This window comes from Strongyloides ratti (genome assembly GCF_001040885.1).
Source record: "Strongyloides ratti genome assembly S_ratti_ED321, chromosome : X".
Taxonomy (NCBI): domain Eukaryota; kingdom Metazoa; phylum Nematoda; class Chromadorea; order Rhabditida; family Strongyloididae; genus Strongyloides; species Strongyloides ratti.
Window position 1 is genome coordinate 180,189 of NC_037309.1, and position 19,868 is coordinate 200,056.

At 20.2% G+C, this 19,868-nt stretch overlaps 5 protein-coding genes across 5 annotated transcripts; 2 read left to right on the plus strand and 3 right to left on the minus strand.

Annotated features, from left to right (window-relative positions):
• Positions 1-3,033: 3,033 nt before the first annotated feature.
• On the plus strand, positions 3,034-4,278 carry SRAE_X000003500 (G protein-coupled receptor, rhodopsin-like family and GPCR, rhodopsin-like, 7TM domain-containing protein; the record flags this gene model as incomplete). The annotated part of the gene is made up of 4 exons (XM_024644330.1): positions 3,034-3,189; positions 3,252-3,554; positions 3,604-4,099; positions 4,151-4,278. 4 exons carry the CDS (start codon positions 3,034-3,036, stop codon positions 4,276-4,278), a joined length of 1,083 nt encoding a protein of 360 aa, XP_024509900.1.
• An 829-nt stretch (positions 4,279-5,107) lies between these two features.
• Positions 5,108-9,673, minus strand: SRAE_X000003600 (Transcription factor collier; the record flags this gene model as incomplete). The annotated part of the gene is made up of 6 exons (XM_024644331.1): positions 5,108-5,790; positions 6,501-6,618; positions 7,358-7,439; positions 7,798-7,996; positions 9,173-9,390; positions 9,543-9,673. 6 exons carry the CDS (start codon positions 9,671-9,673, stop codon positions 5,108-5,110), a joined length of 1,431 nt encoding a protein of 476 aa, XP_024509901.1.
• A 1,401-nt stretch (positions 9,674-11,074) lies between these two features.
• SRAE_X000003700 (Nematode cuticle collagen, N-terminal domain and Collagen triple helix repeat-containing protein) lies at positions 11,075-12,082 on the minus strand (the record flags this gene model as incomplete). The annotated part of the gene is made up of 1 exon (XM_024644332.1): positions 11,075-12,082. One exon carries the CDS (start codon positions 12,080-12,082, stop codon positions 11,075-11,077), a length of 1,008 nt encoding a protein of 335 aa, XP_024509902.1.
• Positions 12,083-13,083: 1,001 nt separating this feature from the next.
• Positions 13,084-14,072, minus strand: SRAE_X000003800 (Peptidase M23 domain-containing protein; the record flags this gene model as incomplete). Its single annotated transcript, XM_024644333.1, has 2 exons — positions 13,084-13,942; positions 13,984-14,072. 2 exons carry the CDS (start codon positions 14,070-14,072, stop codon positions 13,084-13,086), a joined length of 948 nt encoding a protein of 315 aa, XP_024509903.1.
• Positions 14,073-17,174: 3,102 nt separating this feature from the next.
• SRAE_X000003900 (Transmembrane protein 53) lies at positions 17,175-18,067 on the plus strand (the record flags this gene model as incomplete). The annotated part of the gene is made up of 2 exons (XM_024644334.1): positions 17,175-17,551; positions 17,641-18,067. The coding sequence occupies 2 exons, from the start codon at positions 17,175-17,177 to the stop codon at positions 18,065-18,067; spliced, it is 804 nt and encodes a 267-aa protein (XP_024509904.1).
• Positions 18,068-19,868: the final 1,801 nt, after the last annotated feature.

Consider the following 19,868-nt stretch of genomic DNA (forward strand, 5'->3'; position numbering starts at 1 on the left):
ATAAATTTAAAAATATTTATGCATTTAAGAGAAAAAAATATTATATACTAATAAAAATATTTATTTTTTTATTGAAATATTAATTTTATCAAATATTTTTTATCATTTTCAAAATAAATTTTATTGTAATTTAAATAAAGAAGTAAATTTTTTTTAAGAAACATGTTTTTTTTTCCATAAATGTAGACATTTTTTTCCCCATTATAAAACATCAAACTGTTTAACTTTGTTATTTTTTTTTAAAAAAATATGAAGAGAATCCAATTATCTTTCTAAGATTGACTGTATAAATAAAATATTTTTACACAATTTTTGAGAACAGAAGACATAATATCATGTTGATGAATAACGTAAAGATAATGTTTTCAGATTTTTAATGATGTCTTTTAAAAATGGACAGAAACATTTTTTTTAAGATATTTTTTATTTGCAAAAAAAAAATTTTATTTGTGAAATGAAAAATAAAGAAGACTGGAAAATAATCTTCTTAAAAGTACATCATATTTATAATAAAGAGAAAAAATATAATACATATAACAATCAAAATTAATTTAATATAAAAATAAGCTAATAAATGTAACTAATAGAATAATATTTAAAATTGTAAAATAAATATATTTTTAATGAGATGGGATTTTTTTTTTACTTAAAATTTAGTTATAAAAGCTTATATAGCAAAAATTATTTAATTAAAAATTACCCAATTGATTGGTTTTAATTTTTACAAGCAAAATAAATACAAAAAAAAAAAACATAACTTTTAATTAAAAGAAAAGAAAAACTATTACTTTATTAAATATTAATGTTTTATTATTAATAATAGAAAAAAAATTCTTTTAAAAGTTAGTTTTTATGCAAAAAAAATATTAAATATATTTAATTTTTTTTTTAAGTAAAACTTTTTAATGAACATTTTCGCTTGTAAATTTATTCCATATATATTGCAAATACCAAATATATATAAAATTATTTTTATTCATTTATTCTACTATTTTAGAAACATGAAAATTTTAACAAATTTTTTTTTTGTTAATGTTAAAATTTATTTAAATTGAAAAAATTAAAAAACCTTTTTATATAAAATTATTATATTTGTAGATTTATAAAGATTAGATAAATTTTTTTTAATCATTTTATAACAAAAAAGGAAACTTATATACTATTTATTCATCTTTTACTTCATTTTTTTTTGTCTTAATATTTTATGATAAAATATTTGTTAAAAAAAAAAGTTTTAAAAATCAGAAAATAACCAAAAAGTTAATGTCATTACCCTTTCTATTAAAGTGTAATTTAATAATATTGTAATTATTTACATTTTTATAAAATATCCTTTATTTGAAGAATGTATTTTATTCTTGAAATTTTATTATAATTTTACTTCTATTTAAAAGCAAATATTAGATGATCTATAAACCTACGCTTTGAAATTAAATACAATTTTTATTTTAATAAAACTTACCTTTTTATTATGAGTACCATATTCTCCATCAAAAAGTCTTATTTTCCTTTTTATAGTAAATCAAACCTTAATAAATAATGTATATATTAATATATTTTTAAAAATTTTGATAACTTGATACACATATACACATATTATAATATAAAAATAAAATTAGTATGAAGAATCAAACTGGTTTTGTCTATTATTAATATTTGAAGCAATAAATATATCAAATTCCTTTAAAACAATATTTGTTTGCCAATTCAATCAAAATACAATAAACAAAATTGGCATACTTTTTTTTTTCTATTTATACATTTAGTTATAAAAATATAAAATTTTTTGTTTACAAAGTTTGTTAATTTTAAATTGTTGAATATGATTAAATATTTTTTTTATAAATATATGTCTACCTTATTTACAAAAACAGCTAAGTAAAATTACTATAATATTTTAATAACTACGAAATACGATAGAAAATACTCTATAATATGATATCTTGTTTTTTTTTTTTTAAATTTGATTTTAAATTTTTTTTTTCATTTATTTTATATTTTAAATATCCTATACGATAATGAATAATAATTTAAAAAATTAATTAAAATTCCTAGGAGGGTAATTTGTTATATAGATATTATTATTTAATAAAAAAAATACTCCTAAATATATAATATTACAAATTAGTTGGAAAGAAAACATTATTATTATGATATTAAAAAATTTATATCAAATTTACTTTTTATTTCAACTTTTTTTATAAATAAATTTTTTTTGGTTTTATTTAGCAAACAATTTTATATGATTATCTTTTTTTTTAATAAATAGATATTTTTGTTTTGATATAAGTATGATTGACTTTCATAATCAATTTTATTATTTGATGTTCATTTAAAATAAAATTCTTTTATATATAGTTAAATTAAATTTTAACAAACAAGATTTTGTAATATTTAACAAAAAAAATTTGTAAAAAAAAAAAACTATATATAAAAGTTTAATCAGAAACATTCATTGAAAATTATAATTTTAATATTATCTTTTAAGTCTTATTTAATAGTTGGCAAGAAATCTAAGTATATCATTCATATTTTTATTAACCACTTTCTTAAAATTTTTATTTTGTATTAGTTAAAATATTTTTGCTTTAAAATATTCTACCATTTTCTCATATCCATATGAACTTGTATATTGACATATAAAACAGATCTTTTTAATTATCAACAACTTGTATCATTTAAGTGCGTTAGATGAGTTTGCCTAAACTATCCATTAGATGAAATAAACCAAATGTCTGTTGAATCAACAAAAATTATTTAAATGAATATTGTGTTAATAAATTTCATGAAATTACTTTACTTCAAATAAGTTTTTTTTTTTTTTATTTTCCATTTAAACAAACTAACATTATAATGCATATGTTATTTATGTTTATTTTAATAGAATAGAATAAATTTTTTTTTAATTTTTTAATAGCATAAACATTTGACATCTTACAAATAGATTTAAAATTTTATAACTATTATTTCTTATTAATTTATATCTTATTATATATTTAAATTTTTTTATTTCATTTATTTTCTTTTAGAATTATGAATAATGGAACAGAAAATTCAATATACGTGGATAGAATTACAGTTATTGAAACGTATTTTTACCTATCATGTGGAGTACTTGGAGCACTATTTAATTTAATAGTATTATTTATTGGTTTTAGACATGTTGATACAAGTGATAAGCCTAGACAAGTAATATTTAAAATTTATTTATCAATAAATTAAAACAAAAATCTTTTTTTTTTTATTTATAGATTATTGTGATAAACATGACATTGGCAGATCTTATTACTTGCCTTATATATATCTCTACAAGACCAATATTATCAAAAGCATCTGAAAATATGTGTTATCCATATTATGTTCTTATATTTGTATCTCAATTCTGTAGTTGCCTAAATCTCTTGTGGTTAAATGTAGACAAATTTATTTACATTAAACATCCTTTAAACTATTATTTGATTGTTACAAGAAAGCGTGTTCTTATTGTTTGTTGGTTAACATGGATTAGTTTAACTTTCCTTGGTGCATTGACATATAGCACAATGAAAATTGTTGTAAGTAAATATTATTTTTATCATATTATAATAATAAATTTTTATATAGCATCCTTGCAATGCAGTTAAGATAAGTGATTATATATATCTTTGTATTGTTATAATGTATGTTGTAATAATATCAGGATCATTTATTATATCAGCAATCATTTATTTTATTGCAACTAATTCAAGACGAATGGAACCATCAGCAAGATCACAACTTTTTAAACGTCTTTTTTTCGTATTTAGTAGTACATTTTGGACATTTATAACATGTATACCTTATCGTTTATTATATTTAACATATTTTTTGTTAAATGATTTTTTAAGTCAAGATTTTAGTCCATTTTTTTATCAATTAACAGATTTTTTTTTATATTTTATTGTTGTTGGAATTTTAATGAATCCTTTAATTACAATTCTAACACAAAGATTATATAGAGAAAAATTATTTTATTATTTTAAAAGTATTCAAAATATTTTTCCATGTTGGAAGGAAGATAATGAATTTTCTGATAGAAGAACAGTTATTTATTCAGAACCAAAAAGATTATTAAGTTTAGGTAATACATTACAAAATAATAATTCTAATAATGATATAAAAAATTATAAAGATAATCGTAAAAGATTTAACTCTTGTATAGAAGTACCTGTAACTAGTGGAGGAAAAATTTCTAGATATGAAACATTAAGAATACATCGAGGAACTTTTAATGGTAATACTACAATACATGAAATATGATAATTTTTTTTTGTTATAAAAAAAAAATATTCTTTTTAATTTCAACTATTAAAAAAATGATCTCAATAGTTTAAATAACAAAAAAAAAATTTTTTTTTTCTATCATATTTATTATGAAACAATTTTTTTATATATATTATAATTAAAAAAATTGTACTTACAATTAAATTTCATTGTCACAAAAACCGTTTTTTTTTTATCTTGAAATAAAAATTACTTGAATTACTTGTTGTTGTTATTAAAAAAAAATGTAAAAAAAAATTTTATGAAAAATATTTATTTAAAGTATTAATATTATAATTTAAAAAGATAAGATTTTCATAGTTTTTATTTTTTTTTATAAAAATTTCTTCCAAACAAAAATGTATATTATTTCTGATATTAAAATTTTCTTTTAAAAATTAAAATATTTTAATAATAAAAAGAAAATTGACTTTTTATTTTATATTTATTTAGTTATACAAATAAAAAAAAATACATTTATGAATAATACATTTTGCCTAACAATTTAAAGGGATAAATGACAAAAGAGGTTACAATTTTGTTCTTTAACATTGAGGCAAATTAAACAATGGTAAATAAAAATTATTTAATTTTTTTAATTTTGACCGTTAATTTTTATTTAACATTTTTAATTATTTTTTTTTGTAAGATCTCATGAAAAGAAATATTTTTACAATGTCAAGTTATTTTAAAGAATGATACATAATAAAGATGAAATATAAAAAAAGATAATAATATCAGTTTTACGACAATAAAAAGGTAAATATAAACCTTTATGAGATCGTTAATGATTATTAAAAAAAAATTAATTTTGTAAAATTACTTTTCAAGCCAACCTTGTTGAAGTATGTAAGGTAGCTGCAAATGGGTTTACAGAATGAAATGTAGCAAAAGAACTACCATTTAAAAAATTACTAGCTGCTGAAACATTAGGTACTCCAGTACCATGATAATTTCCTTGATAAACAGCTGATGGTAAAGAATTTGAAACTGCTGCTGCTGATGCTGCTGCTGCTTGATTATATGCAGAAGTATCAAAATGTGCTGAGTATGCAGATGCATAATGAGATAACTGATCTGCTGGTGTTCTATTATATAAAGCTTCAGCTAATTCAGCAGCTCTCTTAAGTATTAATTCTTTGGGCATTCTTTCAGGATCACCAGGATATTTAGGTAATAATTTTTGTAATCTTTGAAAGCCAAATTCAATAGATGGTTCTGTTAAAGATACATATACAAATCTACCTGGATTACCACGTGAAAATACTTTACTTTTAAAACTAAGTGTAACATCAACAACACCTGGTAATTGTTTTGGTGGTACTGTAACTCTTATAGCATGTTGTGTTATAACTTGTACATTTTCACTCCATACAGTGGTACTTCCAAATGAAACTTGAACACCATCAAAAAAATTTTCCCCTATTATTATTACAGTATTACCACCTTGTGTCCATCCTTCACTTGGGCATATAGCTTTTATTGTTGGGCAAACTGCAAGAATTGTTTCTGCAAAAATAGAAAAAAAAATTTAATTATATTTATTAATTATTTACCATTTATGTGTTTATAAAAAAAATAAATTTATTTAATATTAATGAAATTTTTATAACATTTTTTTTAATGATAAAAATATATATATTATTTATTTTGTATAAAAGAAATAATATAATGAGATAAAAGTTAATAAATAAACTAATGATATTTTAAGATCTTTTCTTGATAAGTAAATTTAACTTATATTATAAATAATTTGTTTTATTTTATCTATAAAAGATAAAATATCTTTAATTTTATCAACTTTCTTTTTATAAAAATTTTTAAAGTACGATACGTATATTTATTTTATATTTATTGTATTAAGCAGCTGGTAATAAAACTATAAAGTTTATTATACTGTAATTATAAGTAACAATTCTTTGTTATAAAATTAAGGATAATATCTAAATAACAGTTGTTAATAATAACAAGCTGATGCAATTATTTAATAGTCAATGTTTTCATTTATTATAATAATCATTCAAATGATATGATGTTATTGTAAAAGTGAGGGATAATGAATAGTGTTAAACATAATGTTAATACTATTTATGAGTTTATTAAAAGATTATAAATTAAGATGATTCTTTTTATAGAATAAGTAATTGATAAGTATTAATGATCGTAAATTTATTTTATTATATAAATATATAATTTAATTATATTTATTTATAACTTACCGTCTATACTACCACTTCTTTTAACTCTTCTTCCATGTTTTGAATTATTATGAACAAACATATTTTCTGAGATAGCCAATAATGGTCCATCAACACGAGGAGTTGTTCCAATAACCACCTGGAAATGATAAAATTTATTTAAAGTATCAAAATATACATTGATCAAATTTATTTATTTATATATTTTTTTTATTACAGCTGATCATATGTCATTATATTTATAAAATATAATATTAATTATTCAAAATATATATGACAAATTACTTCCGTTATATTTCTCAAAACATCTTTTCACATAATTTGTTAACATATATATATATATTTATGCAAATTTTATAAGTCAACTTCATTAGCATAAATGTATTCACGTATCAATAAAATTTTATCCTATCACATTTTTAGATAAAATGCTGTCATAATGAATAACAATTAAAATGTATATATGTGTGAAAAATTTATCTTAAAGATGATTGTCATATTTATTATAACATATCTTCTCGACATCTTAAGAATAGATGTCCTAAAATATAAAAGAACATGTTGCTTTATTTTAACCACATGATAAATGATTTATATCATTTTGACAGTTTTTCTATGAAAAAAAATCAAGAAGCGTCTGTATAGTTTTAAAAAGTTTTTCTTTTGAAAATTGATATCTATAGTTGGTATTTTTAATGATCTTTTTGTAAGATTAATATTAATGGCACATCAAAATAAATGAATCTATTCATCCATATTATAATTTTAAGCACCTGTTTAAAATGTTTACAAATATTAAAGAGTCAATTTTTAAGAAATATAATAATTAATGAAATTTGATATAATAACTTTTTTTATTAATTTCATCTTTTAATTACCTGAAATCGGCGCATATCCCTTGGATTTCCAGCATTCTTCAAACAATTTTGATTACATTTTAAAAAGAATTTGAGAAAGTATCTAAAATTAATCATTATTTAATGTCTACCATATATATATAAACTTTTTCATTTTATTTTCAATGTTAAGTGTGATAAATTATCCTCAAGTAAATAACAATATGTAATAATTCCAATATACCATTAAAAATAAAACTTTTGTTTTGATATTTATCTTTACTTAATAAATGTCAATCTTCTTGTTCTTTTAAAAATATGTCTCAAGAGAGAAGTAAAATGTAATAGAGATATATATTTTATGCAAATACGGCTACTTGTTAAATCACATAAACTTTTCAAAAATAAGATATTATCAGTAAAAGAGATAAATTTTATCCTATTTTCTTTTTTAAGATAAATCTTTTTCTATAAAAACAAACCTGTCAATGATTACTGGATCACTAGGTGTTTCATTTCTATTACCACAACTCTTTTTTTCACAACATCTTGAACACATAACTTCATGTGTTAATAATACACGACACATTTCTGGATTTTTATCCTGTCCTTCATAAACAATTGCTGTTTTTGTAACACTATCAATTAGCCTAACATATAAATCTTGTTCAGCTCTTAAACCTTAAAAAAAAAAATTATAATAGATATAAATTTTTTTTTTATTATTTTAAATTTATGTATATATATTAAAAGGATAAAAATTTTTATCATTTTTATTCTTTTATTTTATATTTAATAAATATAATATTATTTTGTAAATGTACCCTATATTTTTCTTTATTTAGAGTAATTATACAACAACTATTAATTAATCTTTTTCACCAGTTGTTTATAGTTTTACGATTATGTATGTTACATTATGTTTCATGAATATAAAAAACCGTCTGTCAAGAAAGAATGTCATAAAAAGTGGTATTAAATTTCCATTAAAATAATAAAAAAGGTTGTAAATTTAAAAAAAAAATTATATTATTTTTAATAAACATAATTTATTTTAATAAAAATATAAACTCTTTTTTAATATAAAAAAATAATCTTTAAAATTAAATTATACATATCATATAAATAAAATTGTTAGTCATATTAACCAATAAAATATTATTCTTTTAAAATACAAAGGTACCTTATGTCGAGTTAATCTAATTAAATTATTGTTAATTAAAACTACATTTTAATTTAGTTTTCAAAACTTTTCTTTAATGCTAAATAATACTATGTAATTATGAAATATTATCAAATGATGTAAAAAGTTTTCATCAACCTACTAAATAATTTTAATTTATTGTAATTCTTTTAACTTTATTTAATCATTAAAAAGCTTTGCTATTTTTTATTTTAATTTTTGATGTTATAAAATTTAAATGAAAAAAATAATTTTACATCTTATACAATAACATTATTTTAAACAGTTATTATTTTTTGTTTTTTTTTTTGAAAAACATTTATGTTTATATCATGAATAATGATTACGTTTAAAATTTAAAAGAAAAAAAGATAAATAATAAGTTTGGATAAATGATATTATAAAAATATATTGGAAAATTTTGCTAAAAAAATTTAAAATACAAATCCTTTTTTTATAGAAAAATAACACTTGACTGATTACGGTAGATAATAAGCTAATCTTTAATAATTTGATATAAATATGATAAAAAAATTGAAATTAATATATTACTTAAATGCTATATAGTCATAAAAAATTTTAAATGTCAGGAGAATTCACTTAATAGAGTCAATTAATTAAATATTTTTAAAATAGATAATTCTTTGTTATTCATATGAAAAAAAAAAACATACCAGAAGCATAAGCTAATTGAACCTTGTAATGAATACCATTTCTACTATTTTCACCATCAACTTCTTTATCTTTTTCAACAAAACCAGCAAATTGTGTTCTTTCAATTTCAACAGGTTGCCCAGTTCTATCATATAATGCTATTACAAAATGAAAAAAATTACTTTTTCGTAAATTATTTGGAGGATGTTTCTCAAAATGAGCACGGACTAATTGAGCACTAAAAATAAATTTTAAAAAGATACATATTTAAAATGGCAAATTTTCTTTTTTTTTAACAAATGTTTATGTTCATTTATTTAATGAAGTTAAATAATTAAACATTTTTATAATAAAGTTTCAAGAAAATTTAACAAAAAAAAAACAACTTACTTTTCTACTGCTGTAGCATCAAGCATTGCTGTTGGCCAATGTTGCCCAAGGATTGACGATGCTCCCGAAATATTAACCTCCTCTTTGACTGATCTAAGTAATGATGATGTTGGTTCTTGAAATCCAAACATAATTTGTTAATACCGCTAAATCAGTAAAACAATTATCCCTTTTTTAATATCTATAAAAAAAACGTTTTTTTAGTGATTGGGGACATGATATAGCTTAATGAACGGTCCCATGGACCCACTGGTGGGAATTTATTAAGAAAGCGTAGAGTAAAATGAAATTACCTACTAGGAGACTCTTGAATACTATTGAATGCCGTTTGGGATTTTAGTTAAAGTCACAATAGGAAAACAAAATTGTGGATTGATATGAGGAACATATCAATGCTAAGTAGATAAAAGAAAAGGGTGGATACTTTTCTATTTTCGTATATGAAATATAAAAAAAAAATATAAAAGAAATGGTAATACTTTATGTGGTATAGAAAAAAAAATTATTTCATGTCTCTATATATACATATATATATATATCTTTATCTATATGTATATATATACATTATTATAATCCTTCATGAAACTGGGTGCACTTATATTTCTTACTCAAAGTTCTCTGGAGACTAAAATAAAGAATAGATAAAAAGAAAAATAGAAAATTGTTAGCTGCAATGTGTTGTCAATTTTCAGAATTCACATGGGAAATCAACAACGCTTCAAACTAATCATGATAGATATATGAAAAAGATGTTATGCTTTTAACATTAATAAAACTATAGCAGGGGTTATATGGTTGTATCATTTCAAAATCTTCATATATTTAGATAGACTCTTTTGCCATTTATGGACAAACTTACATTTTACCTACAGAATTGGTTTAACTCCACCTCTTATTTCTGTTCAAAACTTTTATTTTATCTTTATAAATAATAACTTTAACATTGATATATAAATATATATATTTTGTTCCGCCTGTTTTTATAACTCATCATAATATTCATCTATCCTCAGTCAGCTGCTCTTTTTCTAAGGCGTTTTATTTTTCTTATATTTATATATAAATATATATATATACATAAAAATATGCAATAAATCTATACTGTAATATTAGTTATATTAAAATATTATTAATATATGTATATAATAATTTTTTATAGATATATAAATATTATATATATATATATATATATATATATATTATATATAATTTTTAGTTATATATTAATAATAAAAAATGAATAAATATTTTAATTAAAAAATAAATATATTTTAAAATAGTTAGAAATAAAAATTTTACAATTTAAAAGGAAAAAATTATAATAATTCTACGACAAAGTATTTGTGAATAGATTAACTTTATTTAATTTAGTTCACTTGATTTTTGTAGCACAAAAAGAGACAAATGAATAATAAATATGTGGTAAGACTATATATATAATGTAATCCACGATGAATAAAATTATTGTTTTGTAAGATTTTAAATGTATCAATTCAAAATGACCGACCGGTATTGCGAACGGTATTATGAGATTAGTAACCTGGTGGTGTTCTAGGTTCTGGACAGTGTGTACAATCACCTTTCTTACCGTCTTCACCTTTAGGTCCTGGTGGCCCTGGTGGTCCTTGTTTACCTTCTGGTCCTGGTGTACCTGGATCACCTGGTAATCCTTGGATTCCATCGAATGATTGTCCTTTTTCTCCTTGTGGTCCTTTTGGTCCTGGTTCTCCTTGTGGTCCTGGTGGTCCTTGTGGTCCTTGTGGTCCAACAGTTGAAATAAGTCTTCCTTGTGCTCCTGGTGCTCCTTTTGGTCCTGTTCTTCCTGGGGCTCCTTGTTGTCCTGGTTGTCCTGGTAATCCAGTTTCTCCTGGTACTCCATCCTTAGGTGGCTCTCCTGGGGATCCTTTTGGTCCTGGTGGTCCTCTTGGTCCCATAGCTCCTGCTGGTCCTTGTGGGCCTGGTGGGCAAATGATACATGGTTCATATGCTGGCATTGGGAGAAGAACTGCATCTTTTCCATTAGTTCCATCTTGACCATTTTCTCCATCTTTTCCATCCTTACCTGAATCACCTTCTGGTCCTGGTGGTCCTGGTGGTCCTTGATGGCATGTACAACATGTAGCAGCTGGTTCAGCATTTACAACTGGTGCTGGTACACCATATCCTGATGGAGCAGAAGTAGCACCATATCCACCTGATGATGGAGCAGCATTATCATTTCCAGTTGATGGATTAGAAGAAGGATTACTACCACCATAACCAGATTCTGGAATCCATTGTCCGAATAACCAACCTCTCTTAATTCTGTTTTGTTGTCCTTTTCCAATTTGAAGAGCAGTCATTTCAAGCCACATATCTCTTGATCTAGCTTTGCAGAAATCAGTTTCAACCATTAAATGTGATTGAAGTGATTGAACATAATTGTAAAGCATTGGTAATGTTACAACTGATGCCATGACAGCAACTGTTGATACAGCAATAGCTACAAATGCTATACGGCGCATTTGACGATGTTGGTCAGTTTCTTTAAGATGTTCCATTGTAGAATGTATAAAATGTTTCAACGACCTTTTCTAAGATGTAGAAAGAGAAGTGGACGTCGAATGATGTCTTTTCCAGATAAATTCTAACTTTTATACTATATTTTTATGCCACTCCTTCATGGCTCATGATCATGATTAAGAATTTTTTAAGTTGATAGAAAAGCAAGTAATTTAGTATAAGAGATATAACTATTATCCGGGTCAAAAGAAAAAGAGAATCGCGGTAAATTTTAAAAATTTTTGTTAAAAAAAAAAGGGAGAAGAATATAATTAGTAGATCAGGTATGTTTTAAATGATCAGTATCTCTCAAAGAAACAAAATAGTTTTCAATATTACGGCGACTCTCTTAAACAAGTTTTATCTTTTATTATGTTGGTCGCTTATTTTTAATACTAAAATTTTTCCTTAACTTTTTTTATTTAATACTATATTTTAATCAAAAATTTTTGATATGTATCAATTTTTGTAAACAGTTACTATTAATATCTAATTATATTTAATATATTACATATCCTATTAATTATATTTATGTATCTTTTTGTCACTTTAATTAATTTTTTTTTATTCTAACATTTACATACTTTGTCTTGACTATTAAACATTCATTTATCTGTTATCCCAACCATACCTAAACATTTTTTTTACTTTTTAACAAATTAATGCCTCTGGGTATATCATAAATTTGTTTCAAAAAAAAATCTTGATTTTATAATATCTTAAAAATATTTAATGAAAAATTATGCAGTTTAAATTATATAAATTGATAAAATAAATAGACAAAAGAATGAAAATACGTTGGTTTATTTTGTGACATATGAAACAAAATTTTATTTTAACTTTAATGTATTATTTATCTATAAAGGGATAACCATATAAAATTATATAATTATTGTTGACGTTTTTAAGATTAACCATGAAATAATATATCATAAAAATATGAAAAGAAAAAAAAAAGTGGACATATTAAATTTGATTTAAAAAAAAAATTATTAGATAATTAAAATATTGGTAAATTGGGCATTTTACATGAGTCGGCTGTAACAATATCAGTTATATTAATTAATTTTCCCTGAAATCTTAATTCAAGAAATATTGAATCTGGAGAATTTGGACAATTTAAACGTCTTCCAATTGGCATTCCTTTTTGTATATATTTAGTACCAAATTTTAAATGTTCATAATAACGTACATTATAAAGTTTAGCTTCAAAATCTAACCATTGTCCAGATCCGGTTATAAAAATTCCTTCATTATCACATCCTTCATAAATACCTTGTTCAAAATTAAGACGTGTTCTTCCAATAATATTACCTTCAATTGGTGAATAAATATCTGGTGATCTAAATTCAACCTCATCACTACCATAATCATCTTCAATTGCATTTGGACATTCTAATTCCCATCCTCTGACTCCATTATATCTTGAGTCTGATTTAAATGCTTCACCAATAATATTATTATTAGGATTTGTTTCACAAATCCATCCTGTACACATACAATCTTGCATATGATATGTTGGATCTATTGGTTTTCCTTCTTTAAATAATTCAATTCTAATATGATTTTTGGCACTTCTTTGTGATACTTCTATATTACAATCTAAACTTCCAGATTTTCCTAATTTTTCACCAGCACTTACTTTACCACCATATTTATCAAGAGTTACTGGCCATACATTAACATAATATCCTGTCCATTGACCAGTTCCTTCAATTTTTATTCCATGATCAAGGCAATTATATTGTTCCTCACCACCAAATGGTTTATAATATGATAATTCACCTGATATTGGTGCATATACATCATCTTCAATTGGACATTCTAAATCAACTGCTTCAAGAATTGATTCACTATTTCTATAAAAAAAAATATTAAATTATATTAAATTAAAACATACCTGCGACCTTTAAATTGACCACATGGTTCATTTTGATTAAAACATTTATCTATTTCATTTCCAGGATTAGATGAACATATTTTTGGCATACAACCATTTGAATAAACTAATTTTATATTAATTAAAATTAGTAAAATTAAAGAAAAATTTTTATATGTTTTCATTATTCTTAAGATACCAAGAAATATGAAAGAAAATCAATTAATAAGTATATAAAAATATATATAAAATCTTTTTATATACTTTATTTTTATGCCACTTTTATAACTGGAAAGATTGATCGCTTTACTATGATCATACTTAAGGTATATTAGTTGAATGTGTATATGTTTTATATTTATAAGATAATGGCAATCAATTGTTTTATGATAATACCTAATAGTAATTTAATTGTTAAATAGCTTTTTATTATTCTTTAACTAAGAATATAATTAATGTCTTAAGAAATATTTTGACTTCAATTTATATGTTTTATGATAAGATTAAGAAATTATATAGCAGTCTTAGTGAATTATTAAGAATAACTAAAATTTAAATAAAAAAAATGGAGAATGCTTTTGAATATATAATAAAGAAATTTTTATCTCTGTCACCTAAAGAAAGCTTTTTTTTTCTATTGAAAGAAAAGAAAAAAAATTTTTACAATTATGTTTAAATAAAATGAATAAAAATTGTATATTTTATCATGAAAGAATTGTTTAAAGTGCCTTAAGAAATTTAATATTTAAATTGAATAAAATTTTTTATAATAATATATTTATAAAATATCTTTATTAAATATAAAAAATTTACTGTAAATATGTAATTTTTATGACATTAAACTATAAAAAATAATATATAAAGATTGTTAAAAAAAGACATACTTCAAAAATGTAATAAATTTATAAAAATAAAAGAGATATTTTGCAAGGAACAAAAATTTTTCTTTTAAACAATATTCAATTTTATATTTAAAAATAATTTTATTATAAAAAAATTTTTCATCTTTTACTCTAATCAATATATATATAAATAATCGTATAAATAAGAGATTTTTAGTTGTTATTTAATTTATATAGCATTTAATATGACATATTTCAAATATTGGAAAAAATATAAAACCATGAAAATTTTGATTGTAGTCTTTTTTTTTTCTTTTTTTTGACAATAAGTTATAAAGGCATTAATAATGTTACATATAATGGATTCATACTTTATTATTTTGACATTTTTAAAACTATTTTATCAAAGGGAAAAAAAATTAATTTATTTTTAAAAATATTTTTAAATCCATAAAAGAATATTATATAATATTTTATAAATTAAAACTTATCTAATTATTATATAAATATTCTTAAATAAGAATAGGTTTTTTTTTAAATCTAGTTTAAATTTATAATTTTTAAATGTAAGAATGATTATATACTCTTTTTTATCTAAAGTTTATATATTTTATTAAACATTATTTAATTTATTGTAATTTTTATTTATATATCTTACATTATAAAATGTATCATATTTTTTATAAAGTTTTAATATCATTTTTGATATAAAACAAATGTTTATATTTGCTTAAAAATTAGAAAAATAAACTTATAAAATAAATGCAATCTTTATATTGTTAAATCTTCTTGTTGTATACTTTTTTTGTATATCAAAAAACAACATTGAGAAATGTAACAAATTGTCTATAGAAAGAATCAAAGATTTTTTTTCATTTAAATTAAATGAATGTTTGTTATGTTGGTTTATATAAAATTTTTATATATCTTTTTTTTTTAGCATAAAAATTAATCTTGAAAATTACTTATAAAGTAATAATTAAAAATAATTACTTCTCTATATAATTAAGCATTTTTATTAAATAATTAATATAATTTTATTCACACATTATAAAAATATACAAGGGAATAAGAAAATATTCATAACAAATTTATTAATATTTTTTTAAAATATATTTTAAATCTTTATAACTTCATTCTTTGAGATGTATATTGTTAGGATATATTTATTTTCCAAACATACATTTTAATATTATGAAAGAAAAAAAAATTTAAATAATTGTATTCTAAATAAAGACAAGAAAATTATAAAAAATATACATAACATTAACTAACATTTATATACCTTTTTTTTTCTTAAAAATATAACCAATTTTTTTTTTAGTAAAATTTTATTGAGAAATAAGTTTAAATTCAATTTTATATAAAATGTTTTAAACAACAATTTGCGTACTTTCTATATACATTTTTTTTATTACTATAATAAAATATATTTTGCAATTTTTTTTAATATATGTTTAAATATTGTACAATGATTGAAAATTTTAAACAAATACAATTATTTTAGTTATCTTTTTTTTTAAACTAAAATTTTATAATATTTAAAAAGTTATATAGTTTTATCTATTAATATCTTTTTTTTTCCATTTCATATTATAAAAATCAATAATGAGGTCACATATAGTTCTTTCTAAAACTTTTTAACAAATACATGTAGTTTTTCTACATCATTGATATTTTAATGTAGTTGAAATGAAAATATATATATGACTCAAAGACTCGCTACAAACTACAATCTTTCATCAAATAAAACGTATTAACTCTACAAGGACTTCAACGATATTTTCAATGATTTAATCAAATATGCAAAGAAATGTATTCATTATCATTATTAAAAATTATCTACTGTTAACAACAATTGTATTTTGTAGTTATTATATATTAATCTTTTATTTTTTTTTAATATAATTTAGCAATCTTCATTTTTTTTGTATCTTTATTTCTAAGTATTATTCCATAAATTTTTAATTTAAAATATATATTAAGAAAAATAGTTAAATAAAGCATATTTTTATTTAATTTTATCTTTTTTAGTTTCATATGAAAAATATAATTTTATATTTTTATAATTAAAATATACATATTAAAAAATTTATTCATTTTTGAATAAACAATTTATAGTTCTTTTCAAGTATTCTAAATTTTTTTTATCATTATTTATTTATAAAAAAAATAATTTATCAATGTTTTTTTATGATCATTACTTTTTAAAGATTAATTTTTTAATATATATTTATGGTTTTAATGTATTAAAAAGTATTTCATAATCATAGAATCTTATATTATTAAATAAAGTAAAATTTATATCTGTTAATAAATACCTTAATTACATTTTATTATAGACAAAAAAAAAAGACATTATTAAATAATATGGAAAAAGAACTTGTATTTGAGATTGTTGAAGGCAAAACAAATGAAAATAAGAGTACAGATAATGTATTAATTTGTCTTTTTGGATGGGCTGGGTGCAAAGATAGGTATTTAAATAAGTATGCTTCCTTTTATGAAGAAGCTGGGTTTTGTACAATGCGAGCTACAGCACCAATTGAAAAAATAAGAAATTTAAATGATTATACTGTTTATGGAGAGGAATATTTTAAAAGATTTATTTCATATCAAGATATTACCAATAAAAAAATATTTTTTCATATATTTTCAATGAATGGTGCTTCATTATTTTTAAAATTTTATGAAAATTTGTTAAAATATGAAAAAGAACTAAATATTTTTGGTGTTATATTTGATAGGTATGCTAAAAAAATTTAATGATACTAATTTTGTTGCAATAATACAAATTAAACAATATATTTTATAAAAAAATACTTTTTTTTTTTAGTTGTCCCGCTGATGTTAGACCAATGCAGGGCGCTCTTGCAATTTCATATGCATTATATCCACCATCTAAATATGGAAATTTGACAACAAAATTAACAAAATTAATATTAACTATTGGTTTTGCTAGTCATAGATATATGATATATCTTGAATCTTTATTTTATGAAAAAGCATATGAAAAGAATTTTGCTTACTACAAACTTATTACAATGAAATCATTACCAAAAAAACAATTATATTTATATTCAGAAAAGGATAATATTTGTTCCTCATCATCAATAAAAGAATTTATAAAACAACAAGAAACAATTAATATGAAAACATTTGAAAAGATAGAATTTATAGATTCAGAACATGTACAACATTTTCGTTCTTATCCAAAAGAGTATGCTGATAAATGTTTAAAATTTATAGGAGATTCACTTTAATTATAATAACTCATAAATTAATGATTTATTCACTTTTATTACGTATAATTTTTTTTTTTCCATGTCAACATATTTTTATTAAGCTTAATCACAAATAGTAGTGTTTCAATGATAACTGACACAATATTAAATGTTCAATTTTATAATTCATTTTTCTCAAAATAAATATATATCTATATTTTTTTAACATCTTTATAACAATATTATATGAAAATAATTTTTATTTATATTTGTTCTTTTATTTATATTTTTTAAAATAAAATAAATATAAACTAATTTGAATATAAAATTTAAAAAATTTAAAATCTAAAAAATAATTAAATATATACATATGTGTAGGGTAGAAAAGTTAAAGAATTAATAATATTTTATATTACTCCCCCTCAAAAAATATATCTACTTTTATTAATTCTTTATTATTAAACATTCTTTATTTGAATATCATTAAAATGTAACTATAAATTATGTTATTTGAACTAACTAATATACTTATTTTTCTCACCTTTGTTTTAAAAATGAAATCATGTTTTTAAAACTTTCTTTTAATTTATTGTCATGACAACTTTTCATCATCATTTTTTCAACTTTATGTAAAAATATTTAATTCTTATTCATAATTATAATTAAAAGAGTATTATATTAATTATAAAAAAAAAAAAATTTATAATTATTTGTCGGCTTTTGTTTGTATTATATACTTTTATTATATAACCATCACTTTTTGAGATGTACAATAATTTCACATAAAAGATTACAAACTTATTTTTATTTATATATATGTTAAAATAAAAATAATTTTTCTTATTATTATAATTATAATAAAGGTTAAATGTCATTTAAACATTAATATTATTTATATTTTAAGTTTAATTTATTAATCATTTTAATATCATACTTTCTTTAATACTATTTAAGGTATTAAAATTTTTAAATATAATCTTATTATTTATTTATTTAATCATTATATTATACTACTTTTTTTTATTTTAATTTTTGTTCTTTACCACATCAGATTTTTCCTTATTAATAATACATATATATCCTTTATTTTTAAACATCATTTAAAAAAATTTTTTTTTTTATTACTTTAAAAGAAAAAATTATTCATTTTTGATGCATCATTCTTTTCTTATTTTTGATGACACTATAAAAGTATAAAATATATGATTACTGTAATTTATTTGATAAATTATTATTATAAAATGATATACATTATGAAATAATAAGGTGAGAAAATATACTTAACATTTATATTTTTAAATTTTTTTTTAAATTTCATTTTTCTTTATATCATTTTTCAAGCATTTTTATTATATAATTATATTATATAATCATATTTATCTTACAATTTCTTTTATTTCATCATTTATAAAAACCACAATTGATTTTTTTAATGTGAAAAAAAAATTTTTTTCTTTTAAGTGTGAAAAAGTTTATACTTTAGTATTAATATACTTAAAATATTAGATTATAAAAGTTATTTTTTTAATAAATAATTAAAACAATACTTTCCTTTATCAAATTTTTTTATCTGCTCTTTTTAAAGAAGTCTTTTAAAAAAAATTTCTTATTAATTTTTAATTACTTTATTCTTACTAAATAACACATTCTTTTTTGTATTCTTTTTTTCTATAGAAAAAAGTTTATTAAGTATTTTATATTTAAATATCCTACAATTATATTATAATAATATATTTTATTAATTGTTAAGCAATATTTTTTTAGACAATTAAATTAAAATAAATGTAAGAGTTATCATGAAATTTATTACATTTAAAATCTTTTATTTCAATATAATATT